Source organism: Chrysemys picta, chromosome 12 (assembly GCF_011386835.1).
Source record: "Chrysemys picta bellii isolate R12L10 chromosome 12, ASM1138683v2, whole genome shotgun sequence".
Classification (NCBI taxonomy): domain Eukaryota; kingdom Metazoa; phylum Chordata; order Testudines; family Emydidae; genus Chrysemys; species Chrysemys picta.
Window position 1 is genome coordinate 40,308,502 of NC_088802.1, and position 19,343 is coordinate 40,327,844.

The window sequence follows — 19,343 nt, forward strand, 5'->3', positions numbered from 1 at the left end:
CAGGCTGCCCTCTCATCTGATGCTGCAAATAAATCTGTTTCAATAACCATCCCATCCACCTCCCAGTGAGTTCTTCCCCTCCCAGCAGCCTCCTGCTCTGGCCCAAACTGTCCTGGGGTGAACAGAAATTGTATATTCTGACAACATCAGGCATGGCCAGCAGAGGGTACTGTTGCTTTGTTTTAAGCAAGCAGCAGCATCACTGTACAAAAGGCAAGAGGTGGTATAATGCAAACAGGTATCCAATGCCAGAATGTCAAAGGCTGCAGTTTTGTTTGTTTGTTTTGGCTTTTTAAATCCTTCAGGCACTTGCTTTATTACTGTATTTACTGTGCCATTGGGGAAAAAAATAGAATATTTTCCATATGTAAGTGAGGTGGATATATACTTTACTGGTACCTTCCTTGGTATCTAGAGTCAGCAGGGCTGACGAGAGAAGAGAAAAGGGGGAACTGTGTTACCAGGCCCCTGAGCTCAGGTGAGGGGGTGAAAAACATCTAACATCTGTGTAAATGAAATGGGATGGGGTGGTACTCCAGTGAACTGGATATAATTAGCCCCAAATTTCTCTCATAGGACCTGACCATCAGTATAAGAGGGACAGTGTAGGAGCAGGTTTTGGCTTGAGCAGGTGTCTCTAAACAAAGGGTTGAAAAGTCACAGGGGGAATTGGGAACCTTTTTTGTTTTTGTTTTAAAGCATGCTGAGTTTTTATTTGCTAACATCAAGTACTCGAAGTCTGAGGAGAACAACAATGTCTGAGGATAGGGAGCCCCTCAATTCTAGGCTTAATCCAGAGTATTGATTGAGCCCCCAAAAGTTGGATACAGTCTGGGTCGGTGGTAAGGGCTTCTTGAGCATAAGTAGATTTTAGACACAAGTTGAAGCTGATATTTATCATAAAGGGAACACCTAGCCCCGTAGAGGAGAAGATTGTAGCATATGTCCATTCTCTCCTTGCTCCCTCATTTTGCTATGCAATGCAGCTTTATTTTGTATAGGTTTTTATCATATTCTGCAGTGCTGTGTCAGGCTTCCCCTGTCTGCCAGTAACTTTGGGGATGCAGATGAACAATGGAGTGTTTCCCATTTGTCAGTTCTGGGGAATGCTGCATCAAAGGCAAGCTCAAATCTAAGCCTTGATTCTCTCTGTACATGGACCAATTACCTCCCTCCTTTGCCCACAGTTGGGGGACAGGGCTAAGGCCCTTAACCAAATGCTTTTGAGCAAAAAGTTTCCATTTGGCATTCGCATGTGAAATGGGCGATGGTTCAGAGAGTTCTGATCTCTGCCGAACTCATTCACATGTCCCCACTTGTGTCATGGGAGAGAGTGGATGGATGACTGAACAGGCAAACAGTTACACAAGCAGTGCACCGGGCTGCACAGGAGACTCTTAGAGAGCAGCAGAGTGGTGGTGACAACTGAATATACAAAGGCTCAGGCCAGCAGGGTCATGGTGCTAATCATCAAGTTGCGTGTGGAGAGAGGGGAACAAGAGCAAAACTGTCTCCAGAATTCTACTCTCCATGCCCAGCATTTGCTCATGTAAGCAAAGGGTCTGAATGAACTGTCCCCTGACAGCTAGTTAGGGAGGGGGAGAGACTTCAGGAGCAAACTGTATTTACATGAACACACTTACTCTGCATAGGTATCTAGAAGACAGGAGCTGTGTAGCTCGAAGTGATCAACTTTGGCTGGTGTTGGGTTACAAATCACTTTAGTACTGAATGCCAGGGTAGTGAAATGTTGTCATCAATGTTGTTTTCATTATTGTCTGAAGGGGAGCAGAACTGTGCTTAACCTGTCCCAAATGAAGGGGTAACCCTCAGCTGAAAGGTCCTTGTTAAGCCAGGGGCTTGAATGTCAGACTCCTGTGAGAGTAGATAGGGGTGGGGATAGGTGTCCCAGCCAGGAGGTGTGGACTTTAACTAAGGGACCCCAGTCTGGTTTAACCTGTTCCTCCCCACTGTTCAGATAGAGCTAAATAGGCTTCATTCGGAGCCTTTTGTTGTTTTAAGTGCTGAAATCACTTGTGGTGGGGACAGTGTTTCTGCCCAGCCTGCTGAGAGCTAAAAATCCCTAAGAGCTGACAGTCACTAAGGGACTGACTTACAGAGGTCACAGCAGAGAGGCAGGTGGCAGCAGAAGGTGACTGGTGAGAGCTGCTGGTGAAAGTGGTGAGCAGTTGGCCGGCGGGAGCAGCTGGCGGGAGGCGGCGAGGAACAGCGGCTGGCAGAGCAAGTGCTCAGATGGCGGAGTAGCCAGGAGCCTTCTTCTCTGGGTGGGAGGTGAACTCACACAGATGCACCTCTGAACCTGGGTCCTCACTGACCAAGGACAATCACTGTGAGTGGGGTACGGTGAGGGAGCAGAGGGGGGTACAGTAAAGGAATTTTTGGTTATAGAACTCAAGAACATGAAGCAGAAGAGACTGCCCCACGTACTCTGGGGTGGGTGTCCTGCTCACAGTTTTATGTTTATGAATCCTGCTTGAGACATTTTCCCTAATTAATGTCGGGTGACTTCTCTCCTTTCACTAAAAGTGTCTTTTCTACACTCAGTCTCTGTGCTTGTGAGTGCGGAAATATTGCCTCTCAGAGGCGTCCTTCTGTGTTGTATTGTTGAAAAGGAACACCTAGATACTGAACTTGGCCCTGGTTGCTGCCCACTCCATCTGGCAGAAGGGTTACATTCACATCCTCCAATCCCTGCTAGCCTGGGAGGGAGATGGGGAGAAGGGACCCAGATCTAAGCTCAGATTCTCACCTGGCTGTGTAAAATGCTGCTGACATTCAACCATTGTCTGCTTGGGAAATCAGCATTCTAGGGGCTGATCCAAAACCCTCTGAAGGCAAAGCTAGTGTACATTACTGGTAGCCCCCGTCCCACATTAGGATCTCTCTGGAGACCACACACTCTTCACGTTCAGTATTTAAGCTAGCATTTATCTTTCAAGCCTGCCCCTGAGCAGAAATCTTATCATACAAAGACCATTTAAAACCAAAACCAAAAGCCTCCCTAACAGCCAAAGTTCGAGAGAGATTCTGACAGTGACTTCAACTCAGCAGCAAGGGAAACAAAAGGGAAAACCTTGACAGGAGATCAGAGTGGTTTAGCCCGTTGAGTGCTTGTGAGCCCCTCGGCCCTGCTAGAGGAAGGGTCAGCATTATATGAAGCTCTTCCTGCCCTCCATCTAGCTGTCCAGTCAATGGACCCCCTCTTCCTAATCCTTGGACATGACAGTGTCTGGCCCACCCAGCTAAGAGCTGTGGGCCATTTCTCTCTCTCTCTCTCTCTCTCTCTCTCTCTTGTACCAGCCTCTGTGTTCTGATTTGCTTTGGCCTCAGGAAGTTTTACATTCAGACGCACTTTGGAAAATGATGCCAGGTGATCCCATCAGTCTCAGAGAGGTGTGACCTGTGACTCCCAGCTTGACTGCATTGGGTACAGCGGACCTGGGGTGTGTAGCAGTTTGTCACCTTCCTGTTGCAGTGTGTGCATGGCCGGATTTCCAATTAGGCACAGTAGGCATGTGCCATGGGGTGCTGGCGTTCTAGGGGCCCCTAAAAGTGGGTTAAAAGTTAAAAAGTTAATACAGTAGAACCTCAGAATTACACACACCTCAAGAATGGAGGTTGTCCGTAACTCTGAAATGTTCCCTAACTCGGAAGAAGAGGTTACAGACTTCAGCCACAAGGGGGGTTGGGGCTGCAGCTGCAGGCTGTGGGGGGAGGGGGGAGTCAGGGTTCTGGGCGGGGTTGCGGGGAGAAGAGTCAGGGATTCTGACGGTCAGGGCACCAGGGTTCCAGGCCGGCGGGGGGAGGGGAGGGAATGGGACTCAGGGCTTCTGCCCCGCAGGAGCACTGGGGCTCAGCACTTTAGACCTGGGGGGAGCAGCTTCAGCTCCGCTCCCAGTTTCAGTCTCACGCTGGGGCTCGGGACTCCCCATTGGATCTGCTCCTTGCTTCAGCGGGGGAGGGAGGGGCAAGGAGGGGCAGAGAAACACCAGGGCTCAAGGCTTTAGCTATGGGGGGAGCGCTGGAGCTGAAACTGGCTCTTCCCTCATAGCTAAAGCCCCAAGCCCCAGCACCCTCCACAGGACTCAAGGCAGGAACAGAGCCGTGGGGCTGAAGCCATGAGCCCCAGGGCCCGCTGTGGGGCTGAAACCAGGAGTAGAGCTGTGGGGCTGAAGCCCTGACCCCAGCACTCCCCACAAGTCTAAAGCACTGAGTCCCAGTGCTCCCGTGGGTCAGAAGCCCGGCGCCCTGACCTCCCACCTCTCCCCCGCACCCTAGCAGCTGCAGCCCCAACCCCCAGTGGCTGAAGCCGTGAGCCTTGGGGCTAAAGGCCAGAGGCAATACAGTCTTTTTTTTTTTTTTTTTTAATTTTATTGTTTTGGTCTGCACTGCTGCCTGATTGGTTACTTCCGGTTCCACAGGTTGTCCAGTTGTCCGGTAAGTCCATAACGCTGGTGTTCGTATCTTTGAGGTTCTACTGTATTTAAATTATCTTTTATATTTCTTTTCATTTCATTTTTTATGGACAGCATGAAGGTCAGCTGTAGGCAGGGGGCACTGAAAATGCTGAGCCAAGCGGCATGCAAGGTGTAAATCCGGCCCTGAGTGTGTGGTCCTTTAGTCTATTCACAAATAGAGGTATTCATTTTGAAAGGACTATAAGATACACCAGAGCCTATCTGGGCACAACAGTGATGGGTGTGTTGTGCCTAGACTGATGAGTCACCTGGTCATCTGTGAATCAGTGTATCGTGACGGGGGGAGGAAGAGTCTTTACACAGTTGTCAAGTGAAAGCAATATATATACGACCATAGAGCTCAGCACCCAGCAACTCCCATTGTGACACCAGATTTTCCCAAGAGCTCAGCTCCCATCATCCTGAGCCTCTCTAAAAATTGTGGCCACTTATCTAGGTGCCTATAGAGGAGCTGAAATCTTTTGGGAAAAAATCTAGCCCCACTTACAGACATTAAGCACTTTTGAAAATTCTGGCAATAGTGTGTGTAAGAGGGAAGGTAAATCAACGGAGCATACAGTAAATCACAGCAAAGCCTCCACTTACCTCTCCTCTCCCACTCCTTTTATTGCCTTCATTTTAATGTGTTTATGGTTTTATTTCAGCAGATCAAATGCTTTTTAATGGCTTCATTCTTGTTATACTTCGATATGAGGAGTGCTGTTTTGTTTGTAGCTGCTCACTGCCTGGTAAAATGTTAGTGGCTAAATTACCAGGAAAAGCCATAAAAAGGGAGGGGAGGGTGGGTGTCATAAAGTACTGGGAAGCCACCAGATAAGGACAGTGTGTGGAAGAGAAAATGCAAACACAGCGATAAGAGGTCCAGCTGGGTAAGGATCACACCTGGTACTACTTTTCAGAGAGCAGAATTAAAACACACCTTGAGTTTGTAATGTACATTTTTTTTTATTGGATACAACCTTAAAAAAAAAAAAAGAACAAAATAAAAACCAGACAGTTCACAGACTGCCTTGCCATGTGCTCTATGATCCTACCCAAAGTGCAAATCAAAACTACTGGTTATTTCATTGTAAACGAAGCTTGTAAGAAAACATGTGTGCAAATGCACAGGGTTAGGGGCTGGTGAGCACAGAACCCAACACAGGGGACTGGGACCAGTGAGAAGCAATACGGATACACAGATGCATGTGTGTGCTTTCCACTCCGTGCGACAGAAGAGCCTCCCACGTTTGCTCCCCCTTGGACCACAGAGCTTTAGGGACATAAGGTATTTACTAACTCTCATGGTGGACGCTCAAAGGCTTCACAAATGCAACATGCTTCCTAACAGCCCTCTCTCTAAATATACACTCTCTCCTCTCTGCCTCAGTCCCTTGCTGCCCCCTCCCCACCCTGCCCCGTGTAGCACCGTGGAGAGAGACTGCAGTGTCTCAGGCACGCCCAGTTCCTGCCTTTGGGAGACTGCTGCTGAACACTCCCTGTGGGTCAGTCACTTCCCCTCCCCAGCCCCCGGCCAGCTGAGTCAAAGTGACTAGAGCCCCGGCCTCATTTGATCTACAAGTTTAACAGTCTTAGCAGGCTGGGTAAGGAACAGGAGGGGGAAGGGTGCCACTTTAGTGGATGCAGCCTCATCTCTGTACCCAGCCCACCTGAGTTTCAAGTCCATGCTGCTGCTGCTCCTCCTCCTCCCAGCCTGGCCCAACTCAGCAGACAGTGCAGCTGTTGGTCTTGTTCATGGGTGGTCTGAGTGCGTTCTCCTTTGGGAAGGTCTCCCTCCTCCTGCGCAGCGCCGGGCTGAGCCGGCTGGGCAGGTTGACTTGCTGCAGCAGCTCCCTGAAGACTTCCACCACATTCTCGTTTTCCTTGGCCGATGCTTCCAGGAAGCGATTGTTCCAGTCCAGCTCCACCAGGGACAGGGCATCCTCAGTCAGCACATGCCTCTCTCTGTTGGCCTCTGCCTTGTTGCCCACCACCACAATGGGGGGGAACTTGTCTTCCTTCACCTCCAGGATCTCCTCCCGCAGGCTCTTGACGCTCTCGAAGGACTCTGTGTCATCCACCGCGTAGACCAGGGCGAAGGCGTCACTGTTCTGGATGGACAGCTTGCGCATGGCCGGGAAGGAGTAGCTGCCACTGGTGTCCAGGATCTCTACCTTGATGGTGGCTCCACTCACCTCGTACTCCTTGCTGTGCAGCTCTTCCACTGTCCGCCGGTGCTTGGGCTCAAAAGTGTCCAGCAGGAAGCGGCGGATCAGAGCTGTCTTGCCCACTCCTGCCGCACCCAGGAAGACCAGACGCACGTGGTTCTTCTCCTTCACCGCCAGGGACATGGCTGCACACTGGAGCTCCGGGGGCTTTGTGGGAGGAAAATTACAAATCCCAACTTTTGCTGAAGCTTTGGGTGCTTCTTGTCTGTCTGCAACCCAGGGCTGCAGGGCTCCTTCCTCTGCAGCTCAGAGCCTGGTGTCTCCCTCGCTTTGCATTGATGAGCTCTGCACACCCCTCTCCAAGTTCGTTGCCGCTCTCGAGTCACCTGGAAACTTCTCCCGGCTGGATCTGGATCGCTGCTGTCTCCACACTCCCTCAGCTCGGCTCACCATTTATTCACATTCCCCTTCACCATGTGTCATAGGCTTGTCCAATCTCTGCAGTTTGGAGTATAAGGGGGGAGGGGGAGAAAAGGATGCTCTGAGCCAATCCGCTGAGATCTGTCCTTGAAAGCCATCCCCAGACCTGGAGAGGCTCAGCAGTGCTGTGCATCACACTCGGCTCATGCTGTTGCTTGTAGCTCTGGGAAGCTGGCTGCCTTTTAGCAGCTGTCCTTGTGTCCTCCTTGGAGGTGGAGACTCACCGAGAGCAACAAATTAGTGCCGCTGAGCATCAGTGAGAGTTCTGAGCCCTCAGTGCTCCTCTCTCCTGTGGGGGGATTGTGTGGGGACAGACCAGGGCTTTATTTGAAATTATCTGCCGAGTTTCTGTGACTTGTTGCTTTGTGGCTTGTGTGCTACCAGGTGGTTGTGAGTATTGGAAAAAAGATAAAAATAGCCTCTACCTGCATCCCTGCCAATTTCTGTTCCCATGCCCCGGAATTGTATCATCAACATAGAGAAAGCAACTGTAGCTGCTCCTACAGCACCAAACGCCACTCCTCGCCCCCCCACCTGCAATGCATCCCAGAGCATGATTCTGCCAAACCCTGGATTCAGCACCAGGATCCAGCCAAATTGACCCGGTCCAGAGCTCCCACATTCTAATGACTATCTAGAGAACAGGATAGCCCATTCTTCATGCCGCAAAACATTCTGGGCTGTGGTACATGAGTGTGGCAAAAACTCAGATGTGGCACATGGATCCCACCAGATCCACCTAATTTTTGGTCCTCACCCACCAAAATATACCATATGACCAGAGAACAAGTGCAGCTGTTTCTGCTGATCAAAACATTCTGGACACTGATCCATCCCAGTGCATAAGTGTCGCAAAACCTGGATCCTGGCAATATTTGGCTCAACCCCAAATTGTTCACTCCAAATTAGAAAGCATACGTAGCCACTCCTGCTCCACTGGAAAACTCTATACCCTGCTACATCCCAACCCAATTGTACTGGAAAAACACACATTTGGTATCTGGAGCCAATTTTTAACCCCCAAACTCTGTCTAAATAAACAATTGTACCAGCTCCTAGTGCACCTAAAATTTTACATACTTTCAAACTAGAGCCGCAGCACTGCAAGCCAATGTTTCTGGCCCCTGGGTTATGCTGGATCCGGCTTGGTTTTTATTTTCTTTTTACCCCACCCCGCAAAATTCTACCCGTTAAACAAAGAAGTGCAGCTGTTTTCAATCTGCAAAAATGCAGACCCTGATGCATCCTTAGTAAATAGCACTACAGCAATCCCTTCCCGCACCTGGAACTTTTGGAGAGTGTGTGAGACACAGATGCTGAGCTAGAGGCACACTGCCTTTTTTACACACACTCATGTACATGCACATATTCTCTCCCCCCCTTTCAATCTGTCCTTCTACATTTCCATATTATGCCCATCATTATAGCATCTGACTGCCTTTCCTTCTGTGAATCACAATGTTAACTTACCAGCTCTGGACTTTGCAAGGAATCTAGCCCACCCAGCTCATCCAGAAGAGAACAGTCACAGAACACTTGCCATAAAATTACATACCCAATACTCTTGCTTAGGCTTTGGAAAATGCTATTTAAAGTCTGAACTTTTTTAGAAAAACTTTGGGTTATGCACCTTTATATTTATTGCAGCTTTAAAAAAAATACAAAGGGAGAAGATAAAGGAATATATTTCATCATTTCTCCTGGTTGGGTGTAGGACATAATGCTGTATATCTCAGTCACAAGAAGATCCCGGTAAGAACCTGGTGAGGATGTATAGTAATTGCAATCGCTGCATAGCTGTGAATTCACAACCCCTTATTGAAAAGATGTGGTTTTATAACAGTACTGTGCACTTGCACAGTGTCTTCCACCCAAGAAGCTCCAGGTTTTATATTTGTTTAGCCTCACAACACCCAGTGAGGTAGGTAAGTATCATGATTCCTCTTTTATGGGTGAAGAAACAAGCACAGAAAATTTAAAGGATCTGCTAAAGGTCAAACAAGGAATCTCTGGCAGAGAGGGGAATAGAACTCAGGTCTTATGACTTCCAGTCAGGTCACTAAACCATAAAACCATTCTATCTCTCTAAGTAACCTGATCTGGGAGGAAACATGAGTTTGAAGGAGGTGTGAGGCAACAGCTTGGGAAATTATACATGATACATCTGTTCCTGGAGGACTCATCTGAATTCTGGGCATAAGTGAAATGAGTGTGGCAGCCTTCTGGTCCACCTCATAAAATCACAACACAACTCATTCTAGTTTGATCCAGCTGGTGCTGTGGGTGTGCATGGGTGGGTGTGTATGGGTGTGTGTGTGGGGGGGGTCCTTTTGGCATGTGGGAGGAGAAGATGACAGGTGGAGGAGGAATGAGACAGTAACAAATCTTCCACGTGGCTGGCAATATGCAACAACGCAGTACAACCACTGCGATCTCTGGTATTTTGAACCTTTCTTATAGAATACTGCAGGTTTTTTTTTTTTAAAGAGCTTCTTCACCCCAGTTAGCAGCACACACCCTGTAATTTGTGCAGATTTTTAAAAAACATGTTTCATGGTATTAAACAAGGAAACATGGTGCATAGGAAAATCTCCCCAGCTCCATTTCACACACAGAGAGAGACTGGATCTTCCTGAATGATCTTTCACATTGATTGTCTCCTTTTATTTCCTGCATCAGCGCTGCCATGGTTACTGCAAGCCTGAAAGGTTTTAGATCTCCCTCAAAGCAATGGAGGATTTCAGAGGTAATCTTGTTAAGTGATGAGCAATGAATATTTCCAAAGGCATTTTGTGCTAATATCTTATTCCATCTTGGCTTATTTCCAGCAACAGAACAAAGGCAAAAGATGTGGGTTTGTGCATAAGAAAAAGTAAAAATTGGGGTAGGGAATGCAGAAACTATTCTCCTATTGCAGCTTTTTGTAGCCAAAGAGACTTTGTATTTCCTTGTTTTATATTGCTGAGTGCAGTGTTTATAAATGAGGGGCTAACAGAGCTGGCAAGGGCCAGGTATGTTGCAGGTGGACCTCACCTGGCCTCTCTTGGCTCTGTCAATTCACCTTAATTCAATCTGGACCAGTGGCACACACACCCCCTTTTCCAGTTAGCTGCCTCCTCAATGCATCTTCTGTGACCTTTGTCCTAGCACAGGGTGGAGCAGTTGAGTAGACTGGTCACCAGCCACTCATTACCAGCTCATGTTTGTCAGTGGCTACGTGAAGTGAATTTGGGGCACTCGGGCCTCTGGGTGCAGCAGAGCAACGTACACCTTACAAATGAGGGCTATTGTTGCCCAGTGGCTAGAGGACTGGATTAGAAAAAGAGGGACTTGATTTCTATTCCTGGTTGTACCACTGACCTGTTGTGTGCCCTTGGGCAAATCACTTCACTTCTCCGTGCCGGTTTCCCCTCCCATCTTTTGCCTTGTCTTGCCTTTTAGATGGTCAGCTCCTTGGAGCAGCAACTGTCTATAACTGTGTGTGCAGCAACACCCAGCACAATGGGCCCCCCAATCTCAATTGAGGCTTCTAGTTGATACTCTGATAAGAGGAACCTTATTGGTGCTAATAACTGTCAGTCTCCATAGAACAGCTAAGACCTAGCTCGATCCTGGAGCCTGAGTTCTTCTCTTAATGGTACCTAGATGCACAGGCTGAGCCATATTGGCAGGTCAGTGTGTGGACACTCGTTAGCGTACTGTGCCTGTTTTATGGCTAAATGAAGGATTTTATTCCCTATTGATTACAGCCCAGCACCTTTCAGAAGCACTAAGTTCCCATCCAAATTACAAGGGGAAAATAGACGGCACCTGTCCTAAAGCCAACGGTGATACAAATCTCATCCTCACCGCTTACCTAGGGCTGTAGTGATTAATTTATAAAAGCCTGATGTAACCTGAGGCGATATCTTTTACAGGCCCCGGAGAAGAGCTCTGTGTAAGCTCGAAAGCTTGTCTCTCTCACCAACAGAAGTTGGTCCAATAAAAGATATTATCTCACCCACCTGGTCTCTCTGATGTAACTTGAGGCATTTCTTATCGTAGTTTGATGTAGGTGATGACCTCAAAAACTCTTCTGGCTCAGTATGTAAAATCAGGGCCTGCCCATGAATGGCCTCTGCATGTGAGCCCCCCGTAGAAGTCAGTGAATTTCAGGAGCATTGCCATGTTCTTTTCTTTTTTAATTCCTGGCATTTGTCTTTGAAAAGTCCCCCTGTGGGACACAGACTTGGGTGAGCAAAGGGTCAGAGGATCCAAAAAACGTGTGTGTTTTGGAGCCTATTGGGGTCAGCAGAGCATGGGCTGGGAAAATCTCTCACAGATTGACTCTTCTACGAGACCGAGGCTGAAATTGTCAAAGTCTCCAGAGATTTGGATATCTAAATCCCATTAATCGCAGACCTAGTCTACACCCAGAAGCTGCACACATTTAACTGATTGTAAATTAACCAGTGCAACAAATGCTCTTATAGCTGTTTGGTGCAAACTAAACTGCTATAATACAGGTTTAAACTCACTTACTGGCCAGGGCTGGGAAAGGCAGAGGCTACATTTAAGGGGAACAAAACTTTTTGAACCTCCCAAAGTGTTTGGTTTGAGTGTGGGGGAGTGGTTCTGGACGGGGTGGGGGGATGGAAGGGGCTGAACCAGTTCACCCTCCCTAACAAATGACCGACTACTGGGAACTGTGACACCAAACTAATGGGTCTTATTGGCACTTAGCAAGAAAAGTATTTCTTAAAAAGAAAAAAGCCTACAGGACATGCAGGCATTATGCTGTGTATAGGACTATTTCAGACCTCTTAGCACTGAAGTTACTCAGCCTTGGTGTGACGGGGTATACCAGACCCCCTGAGGTCCCCTGCTGGAGGCCTCATGGCTCTGCCACACCCCACCCCAGAAAAGGGCAGTAGAGAGGGTCTTCCAAGCCAGAGGCAGATTAGGGGTTTGTGGGGCCCGGGGCAGAGCAAGTGAGGGCCCCTTCCCACCCCTTCCGCCTGCAGTCTCCCCCTGCCCCCTCCCACCCGGTACTCTTGCTGGGGAGTGGGGTCAGGGTGCAGGGGCTTCCCTGATGCCCTAACCATGCTCCCAGCAGGAACGCCAGGTGGGCAGAGCAGGTCAGGGCCTACGGGCCCCGTTGGCGCAGTGGTTAATCCGTCACTGCTCCAAACTGCCTAGCGTGGCTGTGTGAGACATAGCCAATCAGTGCCCAGCAGCCTAGTATAAGAAGAGCTGCAGCACCAGCAGGTGTTCAGTTCCTTGCTGGAGCTGGACAAGTGTGGATGGTGTGTGGCTGGCTGATGGAGCTGCAAAACCTCCGACAGGGCAGTGCTGCCAGACGCCGGGGAGAGCGAGAAGGAGCCCTGAGCTGGTTGCTGGGACTCCATTAGGACAAGGCCCAGAAGTAAGGGTGAAAATAGCACAGGGAAGTGGCTCAGGGGATTGTATCAGTGACAGTTTATTTACAGGGATGCAGTGGATGGTTTCCATCTATAGGGTCCATGGGCTGGGATCCGGAGTAGTGGGTGGGCCCAGATTCCCTTCCCGCCCCCCTCCAGCCACTGGGAAAGTGGCCTGGACTTTAAAGCACCCCAGAAGGGGAGTTAAACTGTAGTGGCCTAGCTGGAGAGCTGCAGCCAGAAAGGACCTGAGAGAGCGAAGACATTTCCCCCCGGGAGGGAGCCCTGGTGCACCGCTCTATTCCGGAGCAGGGACAACTTGAGAGAGCGGTTACGGAGGGCATGGAGAGAGGCCTCTGTTGGACTTGTACCCCAAAGGGGTTTCCTTTGTTTTTATTTCACATACAGACTGCGTGTGATTCGGCCGGAGGGCTGAGTCACCGAAGACTTACCACAAACTGAGAGAGTGAGTGCAGGCACACACACAGACCCGGGAGGTGCTCGCGAGAGGTGAGTGCACCCCATTACACTAGACCAGAACTAACCAATGTTATACCCTTTTCATCCTGCCTTGTCTTGTTGCTGCAAAATAGGCTGTGTCTGTCCCGTGTCTTTATAGATCTAACTTCACAGTAAGTGCTGGTCATGCTTGGGAGGAGGGGCCCTACCATGGCTAAGGAGTGTTTTGCTGGTTCCCTGTGGACATCTCTCCACAGCTGGATTTCTGAGGCTTCTGCCTTCTGTAAAAGACTTGGCAGCACAACAACCCACCTCTTCTCTCTGTAGAGCACTGGACACAGCTCCATTCTGGTGCTTGACAATGGTCCTCTGGCTAGAAGTGGAAGTTTGAATGTGGCCAGCTGGAATCTGAGCCCCTGAGCCGGCGGAGTGGAGCGGGTTGGGGCTGGGTCGCTCCACTTCCTGCCGCCTGGTGATTGCAGGGCGGGCCCGACCCCGTACTCATGGGGTGGCGGGAAGTGGAGTGACGTGGTCCCAGCCCGCTCAACACTGCTCCCCTGGCTCCCAGACTTGGGGGGAAGGGGGAACCGCCCCCCCCCCCCAGCACTCACCGGCAGAGAGGGCTGGGGCCGGGTTGCTCCACTTCCCACTGCCTGGTGAGTGCAGAGCGCGCACGACCTCTGCTGCAGTCCCCCGGGATGTAGCTCAGGGGAAGGGGTGGAGGAGGGGTGGGGGCTTTGGGGAAGGGGTGGAGTGGGGGCGGGGCAGGGGTGAGAAGAGGCGGGGCAGGGGCGGAGCAGGGGTGGGGGCTTTGGGGAAGAGGTGGGGCAGGGGCGGGGGCAGCTTTCCTGGGCGGCTCAGCCATCCGGGGGATCAGGCTGGCTGCTGGAGCAGCACACAGCTGCGTAGGGCACCAAGAAATATGGTGCCCCAAATTTCCTGGTGCCTTATGCAGCTGTGTAGTTTGCATATGGGTAAGGACGGCCCTGGGTTTAGAGTCTCTATTAAAACGCAAACCAGTGCGTCACTCGACTCCCAGGAACTGACTTCTCCCAGCTTTAACTGAGCAGAGAATTACTTCTGAGGAGCACAATGGGCCTTTTTCTTTTCAGTGTGCAGCCTTCAATCAGAGCTGTGAGCACTCAGCACTTCAGAAACCCAGGGTCAGTATGACCCACAGGGTCATGGACAGAGGTGTACTCTTTCCCATCCCTCACTGTTCACCGGATATTGCATGGCACTCAGCTATTGGGCTTTCATCCCACCATTGCTCAGGGATGCCAGTCTTCAGAAAAGCCCTAGATCCAATGAATCATTTGCTACGTATTTGGCCCAAGAGGGAAATATTGCATTGTAGGTCCTGAGGGAGGAAACAGCCTGTCCTACTAGGGAAGTGTGTGCCCTTGTAGAAAGAAACCACCATGGGGCATTTTCTTGTCCTCTGTGAGGCAAGGCACTGTGAGCAATAGCTGAACTTCTGACCCTTTGTGGGCTGGAGCAGCCAGAATCCAGTAACTCAGATTAAATAATCCAAGTGTTGTGTGGGAAATGCCTGTGCTCCCTGGAATGAGACATGGGGGATAAAAATAACCATCTTTCATAATTAGCATGGGATGGGCAGAGGGAGCGAGCCAAGCATACTCCATGATTCCTAAAGAGCTGAGTCCTGCCTCCTTCACACTGGCAGGACCTCAGCCACACCTGCAGTACCCCCATTGGAGTCAGTAAAGCATCTTGCTTGAGTACCGTGAGCAGGAGATGGCTGCGGGAACTAGGGTTGCAGCAGCACCCCCTGGCTTGAAGTGGTTTCCATTATATAGAGGGTTTACAGTTTGGTTCAATGGCGCTCAGCACTACACAAATTGTTCAAGCACCGCTGCCCACGCCGTACTGGGTTTTTACTGGAAAATAAGTCAGCTGAAGGAGGCGTGTGGAATAGGTTCTGGTGGTTCGATCTGGTGCTTTACTTAAGGGTAGAGCACAGGCGATAGCGCTGGTGGTGGTGCTGAGGAAAAGCCGAGTCTCCCCCACAGAACTCCTTGAGGGGGGCAGTATCTGTGCTCTTCCACAGCAGCTCCCCAGTTCCATAGGCCTGTGAGCTGTTCTTGACTGGGAAGGGAAGCAAATGATTGTGCCTGGCTCAGAACTGCTGCAAAGGGCCATAAAGGCCCCAGGAGGGCTAAGACCCTCTTTTGTTTCACCATTTGCTTCATGCAGGCATGGGAGTCTCTCCAGGCTGACTGCAGTGTTGGGACTCAGGTTGAGTGTTTTGGAGGGAAAATAGCTGTTGTTTGACATGGGGGAGGGGGATAGTGAGAGTGCATGCAGGGGGAAGGCGAGGAGAGGGAAAGGTTAAAAATGAGTATAAAGTATCCCTGAGTAGGAGCTAGGCGGGAGGGGATAATCAGTTGCGGAGGTCTGGGAGAAAAATGCAGAATTCCTTAGTCAAATCTTTGAGAGGAAGGAAAGATGGAAGCAGAATGGGACTTGGAAGGAAAATACTAAATATTTTTTTTTTAATTAATCAGAATGAAGGGACCTGAGGAGAAATGCTGGGAACTTTATTTTTTTCCCACCAAACAACCCCCCCCTTTATTTTAAGAAAAAAAAGAGTGTAAATAGAAAACCCAACGCCAAGGGTGAGCAATGTAGAAATTAACTCTTCTTATGAGAGAAGAAGAGCTATTTGGGCATAAACAGATGACAGAAATGTCTGTGAATTCAGAGCAATTATGGGGAGGCAGCACAATCTTGTGGTCTCATCACTGGCCAGGGAGTCAGGTGCTCTGGGCTATGCTAGGGTAGGGTTACCATATTTCAGCAAGCAAAAAAGAGGACAGGAGGAGCCCTGCCCTAGCCCCGCCCCTGCCCCTCCCACTTCCCGCCCCCCCAGAACCTCCAACCCTCCCCCCGTTCCTTGTCCCCTGACTGCCCCCTCCTGGGACCCCTGCCCCTAACTGCCCCCCAGGACTCCACTCCCTATCTAAGCCTCCCTGCCTCTTGTCCCCTGACTGCCCCAACCCTTATCCACACCCCCACCCCCAGACAGACCCCTGGGACTCCCACGCCCCATCCAACCACTCCCCACCCCCTGACAGCCCCCCCCAGAACTCCCAACCCATCTAAACCCCTCTGCTCCCTGTCCCCTGACTGCTCCGATCCCTCTCCCCACTCCTGCCCCCTGACAGCCCCCCCCAGAACTCTCAGCCCCCCACCCCCCCGCTCCTTGTCCCCTGACTGCCCCCTCCTGGGACCCCTGCTCCTAACTGCCCCCCAGAACCCCACCCCCTACCTAAGACTCCCTGTTCCTTGTCCCCTAACTGCCCCCTCCTAAGACCTCCCCAACTGCCCCCCAGGACCCTACCCCCTACCTGTACCCTGACTGCCCAAAACTTTCTCCACTCCCCCCAAAAAGCCCCCCCCCGTTTCTTGACTGCCCCCTCCAGAACCTCCCTGCCCCTTCTCCTGCCCCCTGGCCCCCTTACCCTGCTGCTCAGAACAGGGTGTTGGGCTCTGTGCGAGCCGGACACATGGCTGAGCTCCCCAGCACAACAAAACCCGGTCCCTGGCCCTGCACAACAAAACCCGGTCCCTGGCCCGGACCGGGCTGCAGGGGAGAGCTGCCCTTGTATCAGCACAAAGTGCTCTCGCTCCCGTTTTGCTACACTGCATGGCAGAAACCGCTCCCAGTTGCAAAAGGGGAGGGCTGCACTTTGTGCTGAGACACTTGCTCAGAATGCAGGGAGGAGCTCCTCTACAGCTGCTCCGGAGTCCAGCCCGGGACTTTACTGCAGCCCTCCCAGCCGCTCGCTCTGCTCTGCCGGGGGAGGGGGGAAATCCCGGACATTTTGAGTGCTTTACAAATTCCCCCCGGACGCTATTTTTAGTACAAAAAGGAGGACATGTCCGGGTAAATCCGGACGAATGGTAACCCTATGCTAGGGTTACCATACATCCGGTTTTTCCCGGACATGTCCGGCTTTTTGGTAATCAAACCCCCGTCTGGGGGGAATTTCCAAAAAGCTGAACATGTCCGGGAAAAATACTCCCAGCTTCCGGCATCCCTGGCTTACCTTAGAGCAGGCTCCGGCGGCTGCTGTGCTCCCTGACTCCTCGGCTCTGTAAGAGCCGAGCTGCCCGAGTGCTACCGGCTTCGGGCAGCCCCCATGCCTCTGGACCCTGCGCCGCCGGCCGGGCACTTCCACTCTGGGGGCACAGGGTCCGGAGGCATGGGGGCTGCCCGAAGCCGGTAGCGCTCGGGCAGCTCGGGTCAGAGCTGAGGAGTCAGGGAGTAGCACGCAGCAGCTGCCGCCGGAGCCTGGGAGGGGAAGTGCCCGGCCAGGGGTGCAGGGTCCGGAGGTCTGGGGGCTTCCTGAAGCCGGTAGCACTCAGGCAGCTGTTTCATGTCTGGGAGGGAGGAGGGGGAATGCGGGCGCTCAGGGGAGGGGGCGGAGTTGGGGCCGGTAGGGGAAGGGGCGGAGTGGGGCAGGGGCCCTGTGGAGTGTCCTCTTTTTTTAAATTTTTAAATATGATAACCCGAGGCTATGCCACATGCTATGTAACTTTAGGCAAGTCTCTTTGACTTTTTGTGCCCTTGTTTCCCCACCTACTCTGTGTCTGTCTTCTCTGTGTAGATTGTAAGCTCTCTGCGGCAGCGACTGTCTCTCAGGAGGTGTCTGTACAGTGCCTAGCACAGTGGGGCCCTGATCCCAGTTGGAACTCCTAGGTATGACTGTAATAATTTGTTGCACCTGTTTGCTCTTTATTGCTGTTTAGTGAGCTGCAAGAAGGGAAGGAACAGTGGTGAGAAGGAAAAGGTGCATGAGCTGAAAGAACAAAAGGGCAAGACAGTAACAGTAAGTTAATTCTTTGTGTAAACTGTCTTAGAAAATTGGCTGCAAAAATTTTATAAACATTAAGCTTAAATGTTCAGAGAGACTGCTCCCAGGGGACTCCACTCAAGTTGCAGATGCTCTTCACTTCTGACAAACTCAGTGTTGCTTCCCCTGAGATGACTTAGATGGGTTGTGGCTGCTGAAAAGGGGAGTGAATCCTCCATTGCATTGGTGCTGTCACAGGAGCTGCAGCACAAGCAAATTAATTTAATCAGCTCCTTTTTAAGCAACCTTCTGCTTGACATTTGCTTTCTACAGTAGGGCTCCATCACTTTCACTCCATTTGATTGCAGGATTCAGAAAAGGTGATGTTCTGCTATGAAATGGCTCTGTTGTTTTGAAGTTCAGTGTGATAAGATTGTCATTACATCTAGAAAGCAGCAGAGTGACTGGAATGTTCCTAGAACTGCATTGCCAAGAACTGACATGTTTGTGGAAGATAATGCATTGGCCACCTGTAATTGTTTCTAATAAGGGAACACTGGGAGATGAGGAAGTGGAATATAGCTGCCCTTCTGAAAAACCCCTATAGGATTTAATAAGGATGAAATAAATAGGGTCAAGCACTAATGAAATAGAGTCCTTTCAAATTATTTCAAGCCTTATAAGAAATTAAGATACAATGATACCTTTTCTATAGTTTGTAAACCAGCCTATGGAATTGTATTATGTATGCAGTGTTGTTGTAGCTGTGTTGATCCCAGGATATTAAAGAGACAAGGAGGGTGAGGTAATATCTTTTATTGGACCAACTTCTATTGGTGAGAGAGACACGCTTTTCACTTACACAGAGCTCTTCTTCAGGTCAGAATTATATGACAGGAATTTAGTTCATCACATTGTAGTGGTTTGGTTTAAACTTCCTACACAAAGGCTTTAATTTTCTATCATTCGACAGGATTCTTCCATTAACATGGATCCTAAAAAAAAGGTCTTATGTTCACTATGTTCAAAATGATCATGAAATTAAAAGTCTGAGTTACTGTCTTAGAATTTCTCACTAGCTAGGGGTGCATCTGCAGGCAGACACAAAATTCCAGGCCAAGAGTTGAGACTAATGTTAGTGAATCAAATATATCATTCAAGTCTGTGCTAGGATCCGATAGGTGAAGGACTCCCCCGGTGTGTTGCTCCTTAGACTGTAAAATTCATGGCAGGAGGAATCCATAGTCAATGCTGCATCTGGATAATTTTATGTCCACTTGGGCTCAAATAAGAGTAATCAACTTTCATGCTTCAGGGCGGAAGCTGATCACTACCGTGATCAGGAATTATATTTTCCTTCCATGGACAGCAACAGTATTATTCAACTGGTCAGATGCATTAAGAGTATTTTTGCCATCTGCTGAAGCATCAGGTGTTGGCCAGTACCAGAAGCAGAATACTGGATTTGGTGGCCCAGTAGTCTGAGCCGGTCTGGCAAATACTACCATAAAGCTGTTTATTTTAGTACAAAAGAGGCTG

General features: G+C 50.1%; 1 protein-coding gene and 1 long non-coding RNA gene across 2 annotated transcripts in view; one reads left to right on the plus strand and one right to left on the minus strand.

Annotated features, from left to right (window-relative positions):
- The window catches only part of LOC112058976 (uncharacterized), a 107,536-nt gene that overhangs the window by 4,699 nt on the left and 83,494 nt on the right, over positions 1 to 19,343 (plus strand). Inside the window, exons 2-3 of the long non-coding RNA XR_010591756.1 lie at positions 12,934 to 13,035; positions 17,761 to 17,840. This is a non-coding gene — a long non-coding RNA (uncharacterized LOC112058976). The remainder of the gene's footprint in view (positions 1 to 12,933; positions 13,036 to 17,760; positions 17,841 to 19,343) is intronic.
- Positions 5,425 to 7,245, minus strand: LOC101932795 (GTP-binding protein Rhes-like). The gene has a single exon (XM_042841168.2). The coding sequence runs from the start codon at positions 6,827 to 6,829 to the stop codon at positions 6,203 to 6,205; it is 627 nt and encodes a 208-aa protein (XP_042697102.2). The 5' UTR covers positions 6,830 to 7,245; the 3' UTR covers positions 5,425 to 6,202.